We start from the raw sequence: 20844 nt of genomic DNA, 5'->3' as shown, positions 1-20844 counted from the left end.
TAAATGTTTTAAGTTTTTACAGCAATCATATTGAAGACTTTGTGAATGTATATATATATAAAATAAATTTTGTTAAACTGTATATAGCTAAAGTATATTAGTTTTTGCCACAGTCTAGACTGGATTAATGTCATAAAAACTTATTTTATATAGTTAGCAAAGACTATGCCTACATGTAGTAATTATCGTTATAATCCTAAAACTTAAGGTAGTAGTATCTCATTTTAACCTATCTAAAGTTTAATCATTCAAATATTCTTTTAGTAAAAACTAGTTCAGATCGACTTGGTACCTTACAAAACTAGCCTGATCTTTTCAGTCATATAGCATATTAGTCGTCATTTTACTACCCTGATACACTAAAGACTTATGTCCATAAGATTTTTTTTTTAAATCTTGTCGAATGGTTATGTACTTTATCTATGTTTTTAAATCAACAGTTGAATAGTTTTGTGCAGGTTTACACATAAAAACACCTAGCTCATATTTAAACAGGTTTTCAACATCAAATACATTTTTTGTTATTTTCAAAACTTTTACGCTTTCATCATTATTTTTAAAATTAATAAACTTAATAGCTTTTTTTATAAATTCATTGAATTCATTGAGTCTAGTTTTATTTGCTATGCCTTAGCATAAAAGACCGTATCTTGACTCAAAAAAAAAGAGTTGAATATCAAATACTTTCATTTAAAATTTATTTCGTTTTATAAACAACACCAACTGTATTTCTTTTTTTTAATGTTTTCATATATTCCGTCCATTTAATATAATTATCTATTAAAATGTAGTAGTATATGTTTTCCTTTTTTTTAATTGTTTTACCTATTTCTATTATAATATTTTTTTTTTTCTTTTTGAATTAAAACCAAGCATCTTATTTTGTCAACATTTAACTTGAGACTGTTACAATAAGTCAGTATGAAATTTGAAAAAGTTTCAATTTAAGTTTGCAGAAATTCCCGTACTTGTGGGTTTTGTTTAAAATTCGTATATAGTAGTAAGTCATCTGAATGAAATTACAATTTTTGAGCTTGTGTTGTTAAAGTCATTGATATTTATTAGAAATAACAGAGGTCCTAAAACTGAGCCTTGTGGCACACCAACATCAATGTCTTCACAAGTTAAAACAAATCCTCCAAAACTCACAAACTGATTTCTTTCAGTTAAATATGATTTTAACAACAAACTTATGTTTTTTCCTTGTATCATAGCATTCTAGTTTTTTTTTTTAAGTATCTCTATCCACACTATAAAATGTTTTACTTACATCTTGTAAAACTGCACAAACAGCTTCATCCTTATCAAATGAAAGTAGAAAGAGATATTTATTTTTTTGTTTATTATTTCAAATTGAGAACACCATTAAAAAATAAACTTATTCAATAGAATTGTAACTAAGAATTTAAAATATCTATATGTACTTAAAGTATAAACGACAGAAAACCGCTCAAAAAGTTTCGTCTAAGGACCTGGTGTACCGAAAATTTTTTTGGTTACCGAGTCATACTCTACAGATACAATTTAATGTCTTTTCCAGGACATAAGTTTCTTTATGACATTGGTGCAAAATTTATACCCTAAACCTACTTTGAAAAGAATAGCGTAAGAACAAACACTAAATAAATTTTTATAACTGCGTTTGCATTACAATACATAGAAATTAATAAGTCTACCGATTAAAAGTCTTCGGGTATTCTAAACCAAATAAAGAAACGAATTGACGAGACAATTGGGTGGATCGGCGCATCTGAAAAATCCAATAAACAGATAGAACTTCTTATGGAGGCACATGTAGATCGCAAAAAGCTGATACTTAATTTCACTGTGAACAACTTTGAAGCTGTAATTTTAGACCTCGTAAACAAAGAGAAGCATAGAAAAGTTTGAGAGAAGGTGCAAGTGGAAGGTTGTGCTCCATTCAGCTTTTAAAAGTTAAGTCTCATGATATTGTGACTGTTATGGACAACATTTGCCGTGGTCGAAGGCAAGCGTTGAGAAAATGCGAAATATGAAGAAATGGGAGCATGGGTGACGCATTATTGCAGGCCGGATTACAGATGGTCAAGGCGAAGCAGAGAAGTTTTCTTTAAAACGCGGAACTTTTCAAGTTGCACCACGCAACTTAATATAAAAAAAAAACTAGTTTAAACCTTTAAACGACGAATAACATTATTAACTTTTAACTCATTATGCATTTTCAAACTGACTCAGATACTTAAAGTTTTATCTCTAACAGGTTAATATAAAACAATGTTGTTTTTTATAACAATAATATGTTGAAACATAATGTTGTAATTTGAATAAGGTTCTGTATAATTTAAGAACATTTTTTTTTTAAAGAGAACAATCCGTACCAAAAAATTTCAGACTAATCTTACAAATCCAAACTCTAAACTATTTACATATAGTTTACACGCGTTAACGAAAGTTTAAAAGTAGTTGTGTACATCTCGATATAAACTTTTAAAAAAATTTGTACAAAAAGTAACATTTTTTATATATGTCCCCATAACATAAAAAGCATCTTTGAAAATCTTTTAATAAACCATTTACTTTATTATTTTTAGTTTCACGCAATTTTTTCAGTACTTTATTAAAAAATTTAAGTTTATTAATTTTAAAAAGTGTATTAAACTTTAAACTAAAACTTCTGAATATTTTATTTACTGTAGTGTTCGACTCAATAACCGAAAAAATCTTTTGTATACAAATTCCTTAGAACAAACCTTTTGAGTGGTTTTCTTTAATCGTTCAATTACAAATACTCAGACTGTAAATTTTATATTATTCATGTCCGAACCTAAAAATATTCCTTCATGATACTCTTATTTTATAATAATAATTTTGTATAAATACAAGTGTTTTAAGTTTCTTTCTATTTTATGTGATACTAACCTAAGAATAAACAATAATTATTATTATCATTATAACTTAAACATTAACAATAATGTATTTGTTTAGAATTGGGTTTATTTAGACAAAAACAATTCAATAAAGTAGATGATTGAGTAGTTTTAGAACCATCAAATTTAGTTATATTTATGATTTTTAATTATAAAGAATACTTTAAAGTAATCTAAACTGTAAAAGTAGTTGATCAATTTTTTGTTTGTTTGTGGATTCAAAATAATCAAACCAGCTGTAGTTTATGTTGTTAGTTATAAGGTATATGAAAATTCGATGACACCGTGTGATTCAGTGTAGTTACGGGTTATAAATTTCTTAAGTAAATGTTACAACAACTACTTATCCTTTCAGGCTAATCTTACTATACTTTTCTAAGAATATATGAATTAATGTAAGTATGTTATTTTAATAACTCAAAACTATAAAACAATCATTAAAACTTTGTCGATGTACATCATTAATATAAGCTCGACAAGTGTTGTTAGATACATAAAATAAATAAATTAGTTTAGTATTGTTGTTAATATATTCCAGGAAACTTGCTTTGTTCGAACTTTTTGTTTTAAAATATTGTTAACAAACAATACCTTAAGCAAGGTAATTAAATGTTTTATGAATTAAAGTAAACAAAAATCTTTTGGTCAGAACAAGCTTAGCAACTTATGCTTGGTTCCATTAAGTTAGTAGCTTATTTTAAGTAGCAAGGTGTCAAAAATATCTTGAATTTCGTTTGCTATTATTGATCTTGTATTATGTTTTCATAATTTTAAGCATTTAAGTTTTATAAAACATTTTTAGATTTATATACTTCATTACAATAGGAACAGAAAACATTCAGTTCTATTTACAAAATAAACTTTTTAACTAAGCTATAATGAGTTTATTAAAAACTTTAAGTTTAATCTGAAAATTGTAATTCTACTTGTTTTGTAGGGGTAAGTATAGAAAGCTAAAATATTCAACTTTAAATTTTACTTAATTCTTGAAAAAAAAAATTTAATTAAGATTGAAAAACTAAACTGAAAACAGTCTTTAATTGAGTGTAAATATACTACAAACTATTAAAAAAATCGGAAAACAATTTTTTCATTATTTTGCATCTTTTTTTGGTAAAATACGCTTTTCACATGGCTGTGTGCAAAAAAAAAAGTCACATATGCAAAAAAAATTATTTTTTTAATTTATCTTACATAAATTTTTCAGTATTATTAGAACTAAGATGTTATCAACTGTTCTAAGAGTTTTCTAATAAATTTAAGACAGTCAATAAACATCAAAAAGTTTAGATTTTAAAATGTTAGCTTATTGAATTTTCTTTGTAAACATAAAAACGTTATTACCGATAGCTTTTTTTTTTGCAAAAATGCAACTTAAATATTTAAAACAGACTTGTTTTGTTTAGAAGGGAAAATAATTTATCTACTGAATATGATAAAATAACAACTAAAATATTTATTAACATTATAAGACAAGCCCTGGACAAGACAGTTAAAAGGTATCCGTGGTGTGCGACTCGATAACCGAAAGGTGTTTCCGTCCACCAGGTCCTACGACCAAATACTTTCTTATGTCGTTCAATAAACTAGATGAGACAGATAAATGTTACATGTTTATCTGAAGAAAATATTTTAAATACTTTTTTTAAATTGTTTGCTTGTTTTGTATATTTTATAAATCATATACTCAGGAATTTATTTGATTAGACAAAGCTTTGAGAATGTTGAGCAGAAACAAATTATTTAAATATATACTAAAAAAATTCTAGTTTAGGCATTCAGAAACAGCGCAGTAAAATCAAAATCCGATTACAACTTTTTAATTATATAACTTCGTCATAAAAATGATTTGCGACCTGTTTATAGTGAAGTATAAGTTCACAAACTTATTTAGGAGTTATGCAGAAAGCGGCGTAAAAACACGATACAATATTTTTTAAAATTCTTTTACACTTCGTGTCATTTTGATTTGATAGACATGGTTTTTTATGAAACTCTAACAACTTTAATTTACATTTGCAAAAAGCGTTTCCGGATTAAATTGTAGTGGGCGTAAAGCTACTGGCAGTCTCAAAACTAACAGCTTAAATTATTAAAAAAAAATACTTTTGCCCTTATACTTTAATATAAAAAATAGCTATGAAATTTAAGTATAATATTTAGTAAGAATACTGCTAAGCTACGAAATTTAAGAAGTACTCAATCTTAAAAACCAATAGAATTAAAACATTTTGATGAAGAAAAATTTCATAACATTTTATAAAACGAATTAATTAAATGGACAACATAAGTTCTTTATATGATCAATGAATATATAAATATAAACTTTTTTTTCTTTACCTACTAACTCTAAAATAAACTTGAATAGGTTGTATTTTTATTACAAATATTAACTACTATTTGGTATTAAAAGGGTAAAATTTAACTTAGAAGTGAAGTTAAACACTTTATGTAAGGTACGCACTATTGCCTAGGTTCAACCTGTGTATCATTTTGTTGCACCTAATGTAGTTGTTTAAAACAAATAAAAAACTTTAAAAAAATAGAATAATAACAATTTATAACGCTATAAATTTTCTTCAGCTGCCAGTAAATTTTCAAAACTTTGTCCGCTTATATTAAGGAAATTTTTGCCCAAATTCAAAATAAATTCGATGCTTTGATTATAAATTTACAAATCTAATGAATTAAAAATATGTACGCACAAAACTTGTAATACCATTTTTGATGCTTTAAATAGTTATTTGTTTTATAAATACTATTTTGTTTAAAATAAGTCAATTACAGTTTTAAAATAAGTTATTTAAAAGGTTTTATATAACAATGAAATATTTTAAATATGAGCGAATTTATTAAGTAAATGAGTAAAATAGTTTTTATAAAATAGTTCGAAGATTACTACAACAATTTGAAAAAGATTGTTTAAAACGTTTTGAATGAATTACAAAACATATACCTATAAATAGCAGTACTTTTATTAACAACTGTCTATTTCATGGGAAACATTGTTTTGAATTCATAAAAGTGAACTTAAACATCATTTGTAGCAGGTTTTAATTGTGTAGTAATACAATTATACATTCGCAAAATAAAAATTTCGGAAGTATTGGTAATAATATGGTTTTCTTAACGTACAACTTGAAAATTATATTATAAAGGCATTAACACAAAAATCTACTTTTAGTTATAAAATACTTTTTGCCTGAAAAACAGCTACACTCGTTAAAACTTATTTCTAGTTGTAAACAGTTTAATATTTTACAAAAAATTTAAAAAACATACTATACTAATTTTTGATGTGTATTTAAACAGTAATTATAATTAAGAAATGAAAATTAGTTATAAAGTTATCTATATTCTCTTTTATAATATTACCTTTATTCAAAAAAATCAACATTTGTTAGAGTTCAATCATTTATTCTGTATAAAAATGCAAATGTCATTGACTAAATTATGTAAAAATTTTCAAAATAGGTAAATTATCAAAAAAAGACACCAATATGTACTGAAACATACATCAAGTATTTTGATTATTTGTATATAAACTATTTTAGCTTCATCTTGTTTACAGTGTAACATTAGCACCAAATATTTCACACAAAATTCAAATAATCACTATCAATATAATATTTGATAAGTTTCAAAGCATATAACAAATTTAAGACCCTGGTAATTTTAAAGTTACTTAATAGTTTGAGAAATTTAATTTAATTCAGTATGAAGAATTTATCTTTTTTACTTTTAAATACACATTATTGTTATATCTCTTTAGTAATAACTTTTTGTTTTAATCAAGACATAGAATTCATTAAACTTAACATTAAAAACAACTTAAGTCATAGTGTTTTAATTCATATAAAAGGTTTTACTTTCTGTTACAAATAAACATACATGTTAACTAAAAAGCATTAAGCAATAATGTCCACATCAATAAACTTTTATGTTATACATTCGCTGTAGCAACACTTTACATAAAAAACAAACAAATTGCCTACATGCAACTAAAATTAAATTGTCTAACTTATTAATAAATTTGTTCATTTGTTGCAAAACTTGCACCTGGTATTTTGATATTCAGTAGTCAGAACTTTAGCCAGGTACACAGGTCTGATAATTTCGTCATTCCTCACAACAATCTCGTCTGCAAATAATGAAGTATCTAGGGATTCCACAGTTCTTGGCTTCAAGGCAGATGAGATAGGGATTCCCTCAGGACTTATGATGTCAGCCTCTGTATCAAAAGTAAGTTTTCCATGATAGTGGTTTATCGAGGAGTAAAGTTGATCTACCCGCAACTTTTGTGGCTTAGAAATATGTTTGAACTTTCTGATCTCGCAAACGAAAATATACTGGACAGATGTAAAAGTTCCACCCGCTCTTGAAGCACTTGCAGCGTAGTAAGCAGCAGTTGAAGAGCTAGGAGTAAAGTAGCAGCCATTTCCAAACCTCCTACCCGAAGCAGCGGTTGGAAGAATTCGAAACCCTGTCGTCAAGATATTTATTGCACTATCTACTGATGTACCGTGGAAAAACAATCTACTGCTTGATGGATTATCAAAAATTCCTTGATAATCTTCTGATACCTTAAAAACTTTTTCTAACTTTGAAATTACATGTACATTTTTAAGAGAAGTTCCTACAAAGGCTTTATGTATTAACTTAAATTCACCTTCGGTAGCTTGATGGAGTTTGTATTTTGGTAGTATGTTGTATCTGTTGTTCTCCAATCTACAAACAGAACATAAACAATCAGCCCTGTGGATACAAGATGGACAAATAAACTTACAACGGATGTTTGGTTGAACTTTATGATAAAACACCAACAATAATTCGCTGACATATTCTGTATAGCCCTCAGGATATACTAACAAAAGATGATATTTGTTTCTGTAGCTTGTAGCTGTTTCATCTTTTTCTACTAAATGGAATGAGTAAGATACCTTGTAAATATTTCTCATTCTTCTAACTCGGTCGATTTCTTCCTGTACAAACAGCTCTACTCCATCCTTGTTTTTCATTATTCCTAGTACAACTCTATCTTGCTGTTGAGTATTTAAAGGAACATTTCTTGACTGTTGGATAAACTGTGTGTTTAAAAACTGTAAGGCAGGTTGGTTTTGAGTAAAAGTTTGTTGTTTAAACTTTCTTGGATAATTTTGTTGCACAATACTTCCTGGTGGATTATGCTGGTGTAAGTTTCCTAGTTGTTGTGTTTGGGCGAAATTTCCTTGTAAATTTTGCCCTGGCATAGCTCCTGGTAAATTATGATTAGCAACCATTCTTTGGTTATTTTGTATAGGATGGCTTATTACTTTACTCGGTTGAAAAAAGTTTACAGGTTTATTCAAATTAGAGTTTAGTGCTACATTTTGGGACATCCTTGTAGGTTTGTTATGATGAACTGGTTGCAAATTATGTTGAATATTGACATTCTGAATGCCTTTCTGCAGCTGACTCTTTGGTACTTGCAACTTTCGAAGACTTCTCTTCGCAATAGTTCTACTTCTAGTGGTGTGTAAACTTTGCTTTCCTCTTTGAGAAAAAGGAACTTGACCAGATAGTTTTCTGGTGCTTACACTCATTTGTGATAGATTAAAAATGTTAGCTCTGCTTGAAATAGAATGGAGTGTATTCATATTTTGGAATGGATGGACTAGAATTTGTTTCCTTTGGTGACCTTGGTTCACAATATGTGGAATAGAGTGTTGCACTTGTTTATTAGGAATTAGTTGTGGCTGTACATTAGGCTTTCTGATTGAATTATCTTTAAATCCATTGAAGTTAGTTGTGTTTTGGATCAATTGCTGTTGAGTAGTATTAATTTGCCGATGGTTAGTTGTTTGCTGAAATATATTTTTAGAAACATTCTGTGATTGTATCTGATGTGGATAGACATTTTGAATTCCAACTAGTGGTGGAGTCACATTTTGTGATCTAACTGGCTGACGAGAAACTTTGTTTTTTTTCATTAGTTTAGGTTTTTTAAACCTCAACTGCTGCATGGAAGTGTTTGTTTGCTGTTGCACGTTTAAGCTTTGATAGCTTAACTGCTGCAAAGTGTTTTGTCTCTGTAAAATATTTAGTTGAGTCTGGTTATGAAAACTAGGGCCAAAACTATGTTGCGGTTGAATGCTAGAATTCAAAACAGAAGTTGGTTGGAGATTGTTTTTAATGCTGAACACTGGAGAGCATTGTGGTGGAGAAGAAAGATGAATTGATGTATCATTTGGGATTGGAGATTGATTGTTGCATGCTGACTCCTGTGAGGAGACACTACTGGTGCTTAGAGGCGACACATACATTTCAATCAAACTATTATTCTATTTCTGAAGTAAAACAAGGTTATTCTAATAAATTTTCAATTTAAATTCGTTATCGAAAAACTACTTTATCTAAAGATAATTGGTAGACATCATCTATGCTAGTTAAAAAATATTTTAGGTGATTAATTTTTTGGTATAAGTATTAATAATAAAAATAATGTACTGATACGTTTTTATAGGTGTTTATAGGTAAATCAGACTAAAATAAACGTTAAGGTTTAACAAATAAAACTTTACTAACAGAAATACATTTGATAGATACAAAAAGATCTAATTACTTGTAAATCAGCTAAATAAATTTCCATTTTTTAAATAATTAAAAAAATTAAAATTAGTGAAAATTTCATTAATAACAGTCTGTTTCAAAAGATAATGTATTAGGTTTTTTTACTTATTAAAAAAACTAGGTTATATGCAGTTAAATAAAACAGTTTAAATATTTTGACAACTCAATTTTTTAAAAGTATGTTGTATACAATAGTTAACTTAAATATACACAAATAAACTTTGCCCAGTCAGTAACAATATCAAACATTAACTACTGTGGGCTGGCAAGCGGAAGCTGGCTTTTTTGACAAATAGTAGACAAACTTAGAATTATACGCTGTTGAAAAGCACTGGTTTTATCCTTTTTAAAACTGGTCATATTTCTTTTCTGCTTTAGTATTCCAGAAGTTATTTAACTTTGCATACGGCCAATTTTTGTTAAATTTCTATTTGAAACATACCCGAAATATTTCTTAATTTTACATCAAATAGTTTGCGCCACCTTAACAAAAACACCTGTGATACTTTTTTATCATTTTGTTAGCCTTTTCTTATCTAACATGATTTGTTTCCCTTCAAAAATTTTGAAAAACATAGTAGTTGAACTTTTTTTAAACTTTTTTTTTGGAAACTCAGGGATGTTTTATGGGCAATCTTATAGTAGATTTAGGGTCGTATAAATCTTTTTGCCTGAAGTAAACCACCCTTTTTGATTTTTCAATCTAGAAGACATGTAATAGATAGAGACCAGAAAAATCTGAAAAATTGGTTGTTAGGTATAAAACAATTTTTTTAGTATTAAAAATGTTTGATAACTCACTTCATTTTTTGAAGAAATACTAAGTTAAAGAAACAAAATTTTAAGTACAAAAATTTTTAGTTTTAAAATGACTTATATTATTTTTTGATATACTTAATACTACTTTTAAGAAGAATAGTAAAAATAATTTTATAATTAAGTAAATTAAGTATATAGTTTTCTGCAAGCCATTTTTGACGAAAATAAGAAAGAATTTTGATTAGGCATTTTACTGAAAAAGGCAAAAAACTTGTTGGAATTAAGTTTACATAACATCTGAATTATTTTAAGCAGATTTGACAGGTCAGTTTTGAAAGGAAGAAATCAAGTTTCATATAACTATGTTCCACACTTAATTAATTTTCTGTTCAGCAAAATTATCTATTTTTAGACAATTGCAGTTTGATCTCCACCCCTCCTTTTTAGCCCACTGTGCATAGGGCACAATATAATACAATATATATAATACAATATAATACAATATAATACAATAATATATTACAATCACTAACATTTTTACTTGTTGAATATTGACTCTTAAATTCTATAGAACATACTAACGTTAACTAAATTTTGAAATACAGTGAATTAAAAAAAAAAGTTTCTAGTATATTTTATAAAATTTTTAAATGTATGGAACTTTATTATTTCTAATTTTCCTACAATTTAATAAGAATTTAATTATCTTCTAGAATAAACTTATTTAAATTTTAAAATTTATGAATTTATTTTTTCAAGAATTTTATTTCGGTCAAAGACCTCGTCAGTGCTTATATAAATCTAAAAAGATATGTGACAGTCATGGAAATTATAAAAATTATCAAAAAAGTTTTAAGGTACCATTGTATACTATTTTGTAAATATTTTACTGACAACATTTTAAAAGTATGTATAATATATGCTTAAGATAGGTATAATTAAAATAGTTTATTTTACAGTTTTAGTATGCTCCTTATATGTACTTATTAGCTTTGATCCAATGTATCTCATAAGTTAATTAAAATAAAAAAATAAAATAAAAAGTATTAAGTATCTGGCATCTTTAAACAAACATTAAAAAATTGTTTTATACCCTACTACAGTATTAAAACATAGTTTAAAAAAGAGTATATTTAAAACAAGTGGTGGCTTACAAGTTTAATAATTTAATTTTATTGTTACTAAATTAAAATATTTCAAGTAGATATAAGTTTGAAAAAAAAGCTTATAATAAGTCAATTAGTAATCAGATAAGCCTGGTAATTTAACTACCTAATAGAAAAATATAGAAGTTAAGTTTAATGCTTTAAAACAAAGTGTTTTTAAACAACAACTTACAGTAAGATTTTAAACATTATCTAGTAAAAATATTATCTTTAATTAAAATTGAGTTAAACAAATATAATTAAGAAAAGTTGTTTAAAAATTACTTATAAGCACAGCTTATGGTCTAATCTTATAAAAAATAAAAATTAACACCTTAGGAACAAAGAGAGAAAATTATTTCTTACTGTATTACAATACTACAACAAAAAAATTTTATAGTTAATTTTAGCCGAGTTGTACAGGTTGTCAAAAAAGTAGCTAAATGTCAACCAACAAACTTATTTTAAAACTTAAACTATCGATAATTTAGTGAAAATCTATTTAAAAAATTTGAAAACAAATTTAATTTAAGTCGAATCTTGTATTTCGTTGAAACCATCATTTAATTTTTTTGCAGATAGTGATCACTTTAACTTAAATTAGAAATTATAAAACAATACATTTACCTAAAACTAAAATTTGTCAATGTGCTAAATAAAACTATATGCAAATGGTAAAATTTGTTTATCTCAATCACCAACAAATTTTTTAAACTTCTGCTTATGAGTAGTGTTAACTTTTAGAATAAGAAAGATATGATGTACTATTTGTACTAACACAATATAAACTATATATAACTAAATAAATATATCAACTTTATTAACTAAATAACTTTATTGTTTAAAAGTGAGAAACAATGAAAATTAAAAAAAAGAATTATTATCCTTTAAAAAGCTCAATTAACTGTTTGACAATACAAACATAGCTTCCTTGTCTAATAACTTTGTAGAGTTTATTTTTTACACAGAAAAGTAAAATATTTTTTTTACAAAAATAAAATCTAACAAAATCGCTATTTTAAGATCACAACTTTATTTTAATTGTTGTTTTTTTTTTATAAATCTAAACTTTTTCAAGATATAGGTCCTATATTATAGAATTTAAAAAACATTATTGAACTAACAAAACATATCAATTCTTTTATACAAAAATTTACTTTTTTTTACAATCTAATTAGATTATTTTTTTAATAAGTATAACATGTTCAGTGCCTTTTTATTTTTGGTTTTTTAACTACTTACAAAAACTTTTAATTAAGATAACTAAAAATAATTTATCATACAAAACTATCTAAGCTTAAATAAACAAAACATAATTAAACACTACTTAGTTGTCTTTATTTGTAGTTACAATACTAGCCTTATTAGAAATTAAATGACAAACAAAAGCTAAACTTAAGTTTTAAACTTTTTAGCTTTCTGATTAGTTTTACTATGTATAACAAGAATTAAAAAGTAACAGAGCAGTATAAATTTTAAACCAATTTAAATTACTATCCATTTCTATATTTAGCTTAAAACTAATTAAATATACAAATAAATAACTTTCAAAATTTAATCTAAACAATATTAGTAAACAACCATTTAAACTAGTTTTGAAAGTTTAAGTCAATATAACATCATTACGAACTTTATTCATTAAAACATGACTTAGTTTATTCATTTAGATTAAGTACACTTAAGTTTTTAAAATTTAAAAATTTAATAGCTTAAACATTTAACTTGAAAAATTAAGTTATATCTACTAAATTTCTTTTAAACATAAGTAAATTTTATTTTACTTATAAATAAAGAAGTCATTATCAAGAATTTGTGTTTACAGTTTGGTTAACATTGTTACTTTCGAAAAAAATTGACTTAGCTGCTAAGTTATCTAGATAATCTATAGTAAACTTTACTTTTTTTAGACCATATATTTTTATTTAGTAAAAAAGCTAAAATCTATAAATATAAACAAAAAAAGCTAGGAATAATTATACTGTGTTCGTAAACTATAAATTATGTTTAGTTACATCAACTGAGCTGACTTTGGCAAGTATTTGCCAGGTTACATTCACACTAAACCGAAATTTAACTTTTATCCTATTAGGTTGAACTCAAAATTATTAGAAATTTAGTAGATTTTTATAATCAAACTGACTTTTTTATACATTTCATTAAATAAAAAACTACAAAATCATAGTAATTCAACTTCATTTTAAAGCTGGGAAAAGAAAAATGTAAGCCCAGATGTATTAACAAGTTTTTTAAGTGAATATGTTATTGAGTTAAAAGATATAAAATAAAATCTGTAACTGTCACTTGCTATACGCAGGTATTTGAATATGTTACATTAAGAAAAAAAAAATTACTATCCATGTATTTTCAACCAATAAATAAGTTAATGGTTTCTAAAATACATATAAAAAAAAAAAGTTAAGCTTTTGTCTCAAAAAATTTAAAATAAGATTTTAAAGTTTAAAACTTTATAAATTTGAAATAAGTAATTAATGTTTTATTGGTTATTTAAGTTATTTTTGAAGTAATAGAATATATATATTTACAAAATATAACTATTTTGAAACTTAAAAATTTTTAGAAAATGGCAAAACTATTTTATTAGTTTTATTAAAAAATATTTAGTAATTAAAAAAAAAATTGAAATAAAATTCTCAATTGGTTGTTTATAAGTTTAGTTACACTATTGTAAATGTTAAACATCAAAATAAACTCATTGTTCTAATTAGTACATAACTATTTAACTAAAAGTCTACATTAAATACTATAAAAAATATATAATACTTCAGATGTCAAATTTTTTAAACTTTAGTTCAACTAGAATAAAGTCTTCTCTTATTGTTCTTTTGCTGATAATCTTATTTTACTTCTTAGGTCAAAAAAAAGACTACACACATAATCTCTATTTTTTTAATTATTTTATTAAACATTTGTATAAAAGCTAAATAAAAAAATTAAAAGAAAACCATTTAAAAGGATGTTGAACAAATATTAAAAACCTTATTTTTTCTATACTGCTTATATTTTCCATATATAAAATGAAACTTAATTTTATTTTCAAATTAAACTAAATGTATTTAAGTCTAATATTACTTTAAAACATAAATGAGCATAAATCATAACAATTTTAATCTCTAAATTAAATATTTTAAAGATTTAATTTATTAAACCATGTTTCAACCTTTAAATGCTCTTTAAAAATAATTAAAATTTTACTCAAAAATATATTAGTGTTTACTATTTCAGTAGAAACTTAATTATAAGAAAAAGCCTAAACTATAGGGCAAAGTATTGTTTCATAAAAGTACTTTTTGAAATATTCAGTTTACATTTATTTCCATGGACTCAAGTTGAGTACTCTAATTGTTTCTCTTAAACTAAACAAAAATATACATAGACTTAAAAGTGTTAAAAAAATGAAATAAAAACTAATCATTTGTCAGATATTAATATAAGCAATGTTTTTAAACATATTTGAGGAATCATATTGCTTTATAACACTTATGTAAAAAAAGTATGTATTTTTTTTTTTTTTGTTACATTGAATACTACTAGTTCACTTAAGTTTAGCACAAAACTCAATTGAGTAGTTTTGTTTAGAATTTAGATACTAACCTTTTTTACCAATTTTACTTTTTCTTTGTCATCGTTATTTAATAACTGCTCTATAAATTGGTTTAGTACTTAAAATGCTCACTTAATTAAATAAAAAGTTTATAGAAACTTGAACTTAATAAGAAGACATAAAAATTGGTAGTAAAATATTCAACTTAAATACTTAGTTTTTAAACACCAATCAGTATTTATACTCAAAAGAAATAAAAAGTTGAACACAAAGATAAGTAAGAAAAATATAGTGTAAAATTTACCTTCTAGATTGTTAATCTTTAACTTTAGTTGTAAAATGAAAAGCAGTTACCATATATCACATAAAAGATAAAATAAATTAGCCAGTTTATTTTCTGAAAAAATGAACAGAAATAAAATAAAATAAATGTAGTGTTTTTCTAGAAATTTTGCAAATTGTAAGATTAGTTTTTAAATCAGGACCTTCTAAACCCCTAGGCATAAAGTTTAAAAATAATCACCCCTATCAAATGAAAGGCTGTTAAATCTCAGAATATCTAGTTTAAGTTTCAAATCACTCATCAACTACCTCTCTTACCTTGTTTTCTCTTCATTACAAATCTAGGTTTATCTAGTGTAATTTTTGAATCTATTTCAATACCTCAGGCCATTTTTTTACTACTTTTTATTACAAAACCGAGGGTATCTAGTGTGAGTTAGATGTTGTCTCTTTACTAGTTATCGCTCCCTTACTTTACAAAACTTTTTAATTGCATCCATTCGCCTCTTTAATACTAATTGCTCTCTACTCGTTAAAATTATCCATAAGGAGCATCACCACCTTTTGGAAACCCTGCTTTAAATTTTTAAGAGAGGTAGTTTAAATTATTTGACTAATTAACTTTGATAATAAAAAAATAATCAAAACCTGAATATTTTTTTGTATGTTGCTTTTTTCAGCTTGTACTTGTTTAAAACCAATGTCTTAAAATATAAACAAAAGTAAGAAAGTTTTCATAAAAACTTAAGTAAGAAAAAAGTTGAATTTCACAGAAAATTAAAATAAGAGGATTGCCATTCAAAAAACACTGTCTTGAGTGACTTTAAACTGTCTTAAGTCATCCTGAGTTTTTTTAAACCCTTAAAAATAAAAAAATTTAATTTCACAAAGTCAATAAAAATCAGGTTTCTAAACAAACTTGGTTATTTATAATAAAACTAAATCAACAGAATCTCATTCAAAATCTTTAAAAAAAACTGGCCTGAAATTTTGAGAAATCTTAGAACTAAGTTTTTTACAAATAACTAAACTAGCCCCAGTTTTTTTTATTTCCTAATATCCAAGTCATCTTGAGCTATCCTGAGACATTCATAAGTTTTAAAATATCCTGAATTATTCTGAGTGTCCTGAGCGTGAGGCAATCCTGTAATAAGACAAATATATGTAAATATAAATTTAATTGCTTATTTCAAGGCCAATAACAATTTAAGCAAATCATTTTTTCTATGTAATAAAAATTCAAATTTGTTAGTTTATTGTATCTATTTAAGTTAAGCTAAGGACAGGCAATGTTCTTAGACTGCTAGTCAGATGTGAATATCAACTGTAAGTTAAGAAATTTACTTTTGCTATGCAGATTTACATGCTCCCGGGCAGCAGATTTATTATTTGTGAACTGGATTATACTTAAAATAAGTATTGGCGAGTCGGATTTAGCTTGCCAGCCGTACATTGCCTAGCCCTAATTTAAGCTTATGTTTTTTTATAGTATTACATAAGCATAAAATTGAAGATAAATCTACAAGTTTAAAGATAATAAAATGCTTACTCACAAAATTTACTTTTAATTTTTTTTTATCATTATAATTATTACTTAATTAAATTACATAATTTATTTTTTAAGTTAAAAAAATATTTTTATGTAACTTTTACTTGTATTAAATTACTTAAAATAAACTTTAAATAAGTTTGATAGTAATTTTTTACTACTTAATACTACCAGCCTTTAAATTCTTTGAATTAGTTTTCTTAAGACTACTTAAAAAAGGCAAAATACTTTCATTTATACGAGGATACAATTCTCAATAAATATACTTATTTTGCTGTTTAATACTTATCAAAATTAATCCTTTCAATATTAAAATATTATTGAGTATGTTAATGTATGGTTTATGCATGAGTTTGTTTCTAAACAAGTTAGCACTATGAAGTGTGAAAATATATCTCTAACATAGAAAATTCAACTAACTCTTATGTAATTTGATGTTTTAAAACGGTAATAATTTTTATTATGTTTTCGCAAGTGTTTTAATTAGTGATTTATGAGTCTTCTTAATAAATTAGGTAATTGATTTCAATTAGTTTGTTGTTGACATGTGATTAATTTCCAATTGGAAAATTGTTTTTTATTCAATACATGCTGGAGTTATAAAACTCCCTAATGTGTATACATGGAATGTTAATGCTTGAAAAATGATCGATCAACACAAAATGTATAAGAAAAAATTTTAAACCGTCACCTGTATAAACAGTTTTGATAGTAATAATACGGAAATAAAAACTAAATTTAAACTTAATTACTAAAGTTACTAACATTTTATAAATAAATATTTCACAAAATACTTTAAAAGGCTTATATTCTATAATTTTCGTAGGATTTTTTAGAAACTTTCAAATTTATCTATTTATTAATTGTAGCTAAGTAATTATCAATTAAGTAACTTAATTGTTGTTTAATTATAGTAAACACAGAACTTCTGCTTTAAAGCAGTGATAAAGCATTTAACACTGATTAAACAATTTGTAAAATTCAAGTTAAGTTTATTTATAATTTTATAAAAAGAAATGATCTTGTTACCATTATATTTAAGCAAATAAAATATATTCTAAAACTATGACTTAAATTTAATACAAATAAGTCATAAGTATTCTATTCTAAGTTACTTTTTTTTTTAAGTAGTTAAAGTTAAAACACTTCTATACAATCTTATTAAGCACAAAAAACAATGAACTTTACCACACGACCATGCAATCTTAATAAGGAAATAGGAGCCAGGGTGGTTAGGGCTTATTTTTTCAAAAATAAAGCTTTTATATAAATAAAGGCTTAAAGCATATAAAATATAAGTCGGTTTTTAAAGTAGTTATTTGTGTACTTTAATTATAGTAAAAAGATAAATAAATAAGTTTATTTTTTGTTATACTTAAATTTATGTTAATATTTTTTTGTTCGTAAGATGTTATTATTTTATAACTTAACAGGTTTAGCTATATAACTATCACTTTTCAAACTCGCTTTAATATAAAATACATTAAAAACTACAATTATATTTGCTTAGTATATAAAAAGTGAAAAGGCTTATCACATGAAGGTTTTAGTTCATTTATAATATGATTTTAAAGAGGAAAAATAAATTAAACAAAATGCAACTATAATTTTACTTATGAAGTTTTTTTTGGTAGAAATTTTACATACTCTAGCAATTTACATAATGAAATAGTAGGTTAAAAATTTTTTGAATAAAATAAACTAACAAGAACTGTTCATGTTCAAATAGAAATATACTCATATACAAAAACCTGTATTGAAAACAAGAAAATCGAGTTCTATCTAACAATGTATAACATTTGATTCGATTTTCTGGTCACAAAAAAGTTCATGGCCGCTTGTCGCCCACTATGTAACTATAATTGTTTTGTCTAATAACAAATGCTTAGTTTAAATTAGATGAATATTAGAACAAAATACTACTTTTTGTTATTATTTAAAAAAAGGTTTATTCACTTCTGTTTATACGGCTGGAGGTTTAAACAAAGCCTAACTGTTCTCATGAATATTTAAACTTCAAAAAGCAACCAAACCATGTGTAAACTCATTTTCAAGAGTGTATAAAATTATTGGTATCAATAATCAAAACATATTATGTTAATAATTAAAAGCTTTTGAAACCATGAATTGCATTAAAGCAAAGAACAAAAACTTAGTTAATATAATCAAAAATAAAGCTCGCAATATTTGGCATTAATGATTTTTTCATATATAAATATTAGAATAGTCTGTATGTAAAAAAAAGATAATTAAATAACAAAAATTAATTAAAACAAAAAATCTTGAGCTTACATTAACAACAATAGTGCAACTTTAAAAATTATCATGTTTTTTAATTAACAAATTTTATACTTCTTAAGACTAAAGCTATTAGCTTTTTTAATTGGTATGCCTAAATTTGTTAGTAATAGTGTTAAATCGGCTATTAATTACATACAAAACGTTTGTTTAAATTAAATTTAAAATGATGTGAAAATTCATTTACTAATTAAACGGGTTATCCTTTTTATTAACCAATTAAGCTACATGTTTTGTATTAAAAAAAAAAATTAAACAACAAATTCATATTCTGTAAAAATCATTAAAACTTGTACTGTGAGTTGTAACTATTGTAAAGAACTTCGTAACGTAGCTATTAAAATTATCAAAGTATCTTTTACATCTTTTTAAACTATTGTATGACAAAACCAAAATATTTTAAACACCTCTGATGTAGTTAAAAGGTGAGCCTTAAAGGATCTAAATCAGCAGAGGTTGTCGAATAGTAAGAATAATGTTAAACTAAATTTTAGCTTTTGCATTTCGCTGACTAAGTAAATTTAATATTTTGATGAGCTTAAAAAGTTTTACTGTTAGCTTAGCCTTAAACTGTTAACCGTAGCATCTAGCTATTTTTTATATTTCAAACAAACTACTACATCTATTAAACAGTTTAGTCCTGGACAAGACGTTAAAAGGTATCTAATTCAAGTTGTGTGCGATAATATTTGAATAAGGAATATTTTAAACGAAGTACCATTTCACTGTCATTTAAGTATAAAATCAGACTAAACATATTTGGAAATAGAACTAAATTGATTAAAAAGCTTTTATGATAACTTGATATAAATATAAGTTTTTTTTAAATCTATAAGTTTAGAGTTTAGACACTTATGAAACATAAGATTTTTACAAAAACATTTGAAAACCTTTTACAAAATAATGAAAAAAAAAGTAATTATATTTCTTTCTGGTAATACTTCATTAAAAAAAAATTCAAATATATGCTTAAAAAATATATATTAAAATTTCTAAACCCATATCAATTCTAAATAAGTATATTAAGATAATTATTAGAGGAAAGAGACACTTATATATTACTTGATATTAATTTATTTAGTAAAAAATGTTTTTGTAATAATAAGATAAATCTTATCCTTAAAAAATTGTCTTAGCTGTAAAACTTTTTAGATATACATATTAAATCGTAACCGATCTTTTAGCTGATGTAAGCTGATCAATAGCTAAAAAACAGTTAATTTTAAAGTTTTAAATTACTTAACTGAACGCAGTATATCACTAATTTATTTAGTTCATAGTTAGCTATTTAAATTGGAAGCTTATTTTATAGCTTATGTGATGAAATTAACACAGAAAAAAACGATTGAAATTTGTCTGGAGTATAAATTTTAAATAGATTAAAAACGTAATTAAACTACTTAGTTTTATTTTTCAACATTTAATACAATTTTGTAAAATAAAGGACTGCCATTAAAAATACTTTGTATAGGCGTACAATTTATTTAAAAAACAGTGACCTAATACATGAAAGAAACTAAAATAAATCATTATCAATTAAATTTGTAAGTTTCATTGAAGTTCTTAAATTTATTTACATTTTCCTAATTCTTAAAACTTTAAGATTGACAACTTTTTTATAAAGATTGTTTATAGATTTGTTTGTATCTAACTATTAACAATGAAAGTTTTGAAAAATAAAAAACAAATATGTTATTTATTTTACGAAAAAGTTATTTGAAGTTTGATACAAAT

At 24.7% G+C, this 20844-nt stretch overlaps 1 protein-coding gene across 1 annotated transcript; it reads right to left on the bottom strand.

Annotated features, from left to right (window-relative positions):
* Positions 1–6401: 6401 nt before the first annotated feature.
* Positions 6402–15081, bottom strand: LOC145829375 (uncharacterized). Its single transcript, XM_082937144.1, has 2 exons — positions 15032–15081; positions 6402–9232 (listed from the first exon to the last, which is right to left on the bottom strand). Exon 2 carries the CDS (start codon positions 9206–9208, stop codon positions 6944–6946), a length of 2265 nt encoding a protein of 754 aa, XP_082793270.1. The 5' UTR covers positions 9209–9232; positions 15032–15081; the 3' UTR covers positions 6402–6943.
* Between the last annotated feature and the right edge of the window lie 5763 nt (positions 15082–20844).

This window comes from Thalia democratica, chromosome 2 (assembly GCF_965202585.1).
Source record: "Thalia democratica chromosome 2, ktThaDemo2.hap1.1, whole genome shotgun sequence".
In the NCBI taxonomy this organism is placed as follows: domain Eukaryota; kingdom Metazoa; phylum Chordata; class Thaliacea; order Salpida; family Salpidae; genus Thalia; species Thalia democratica.
The sequence above is the reverse complement of the archived record's forward strand: the minus strand, read 5'-3'. Positions and strand labels throughout refer to the sequence as shown.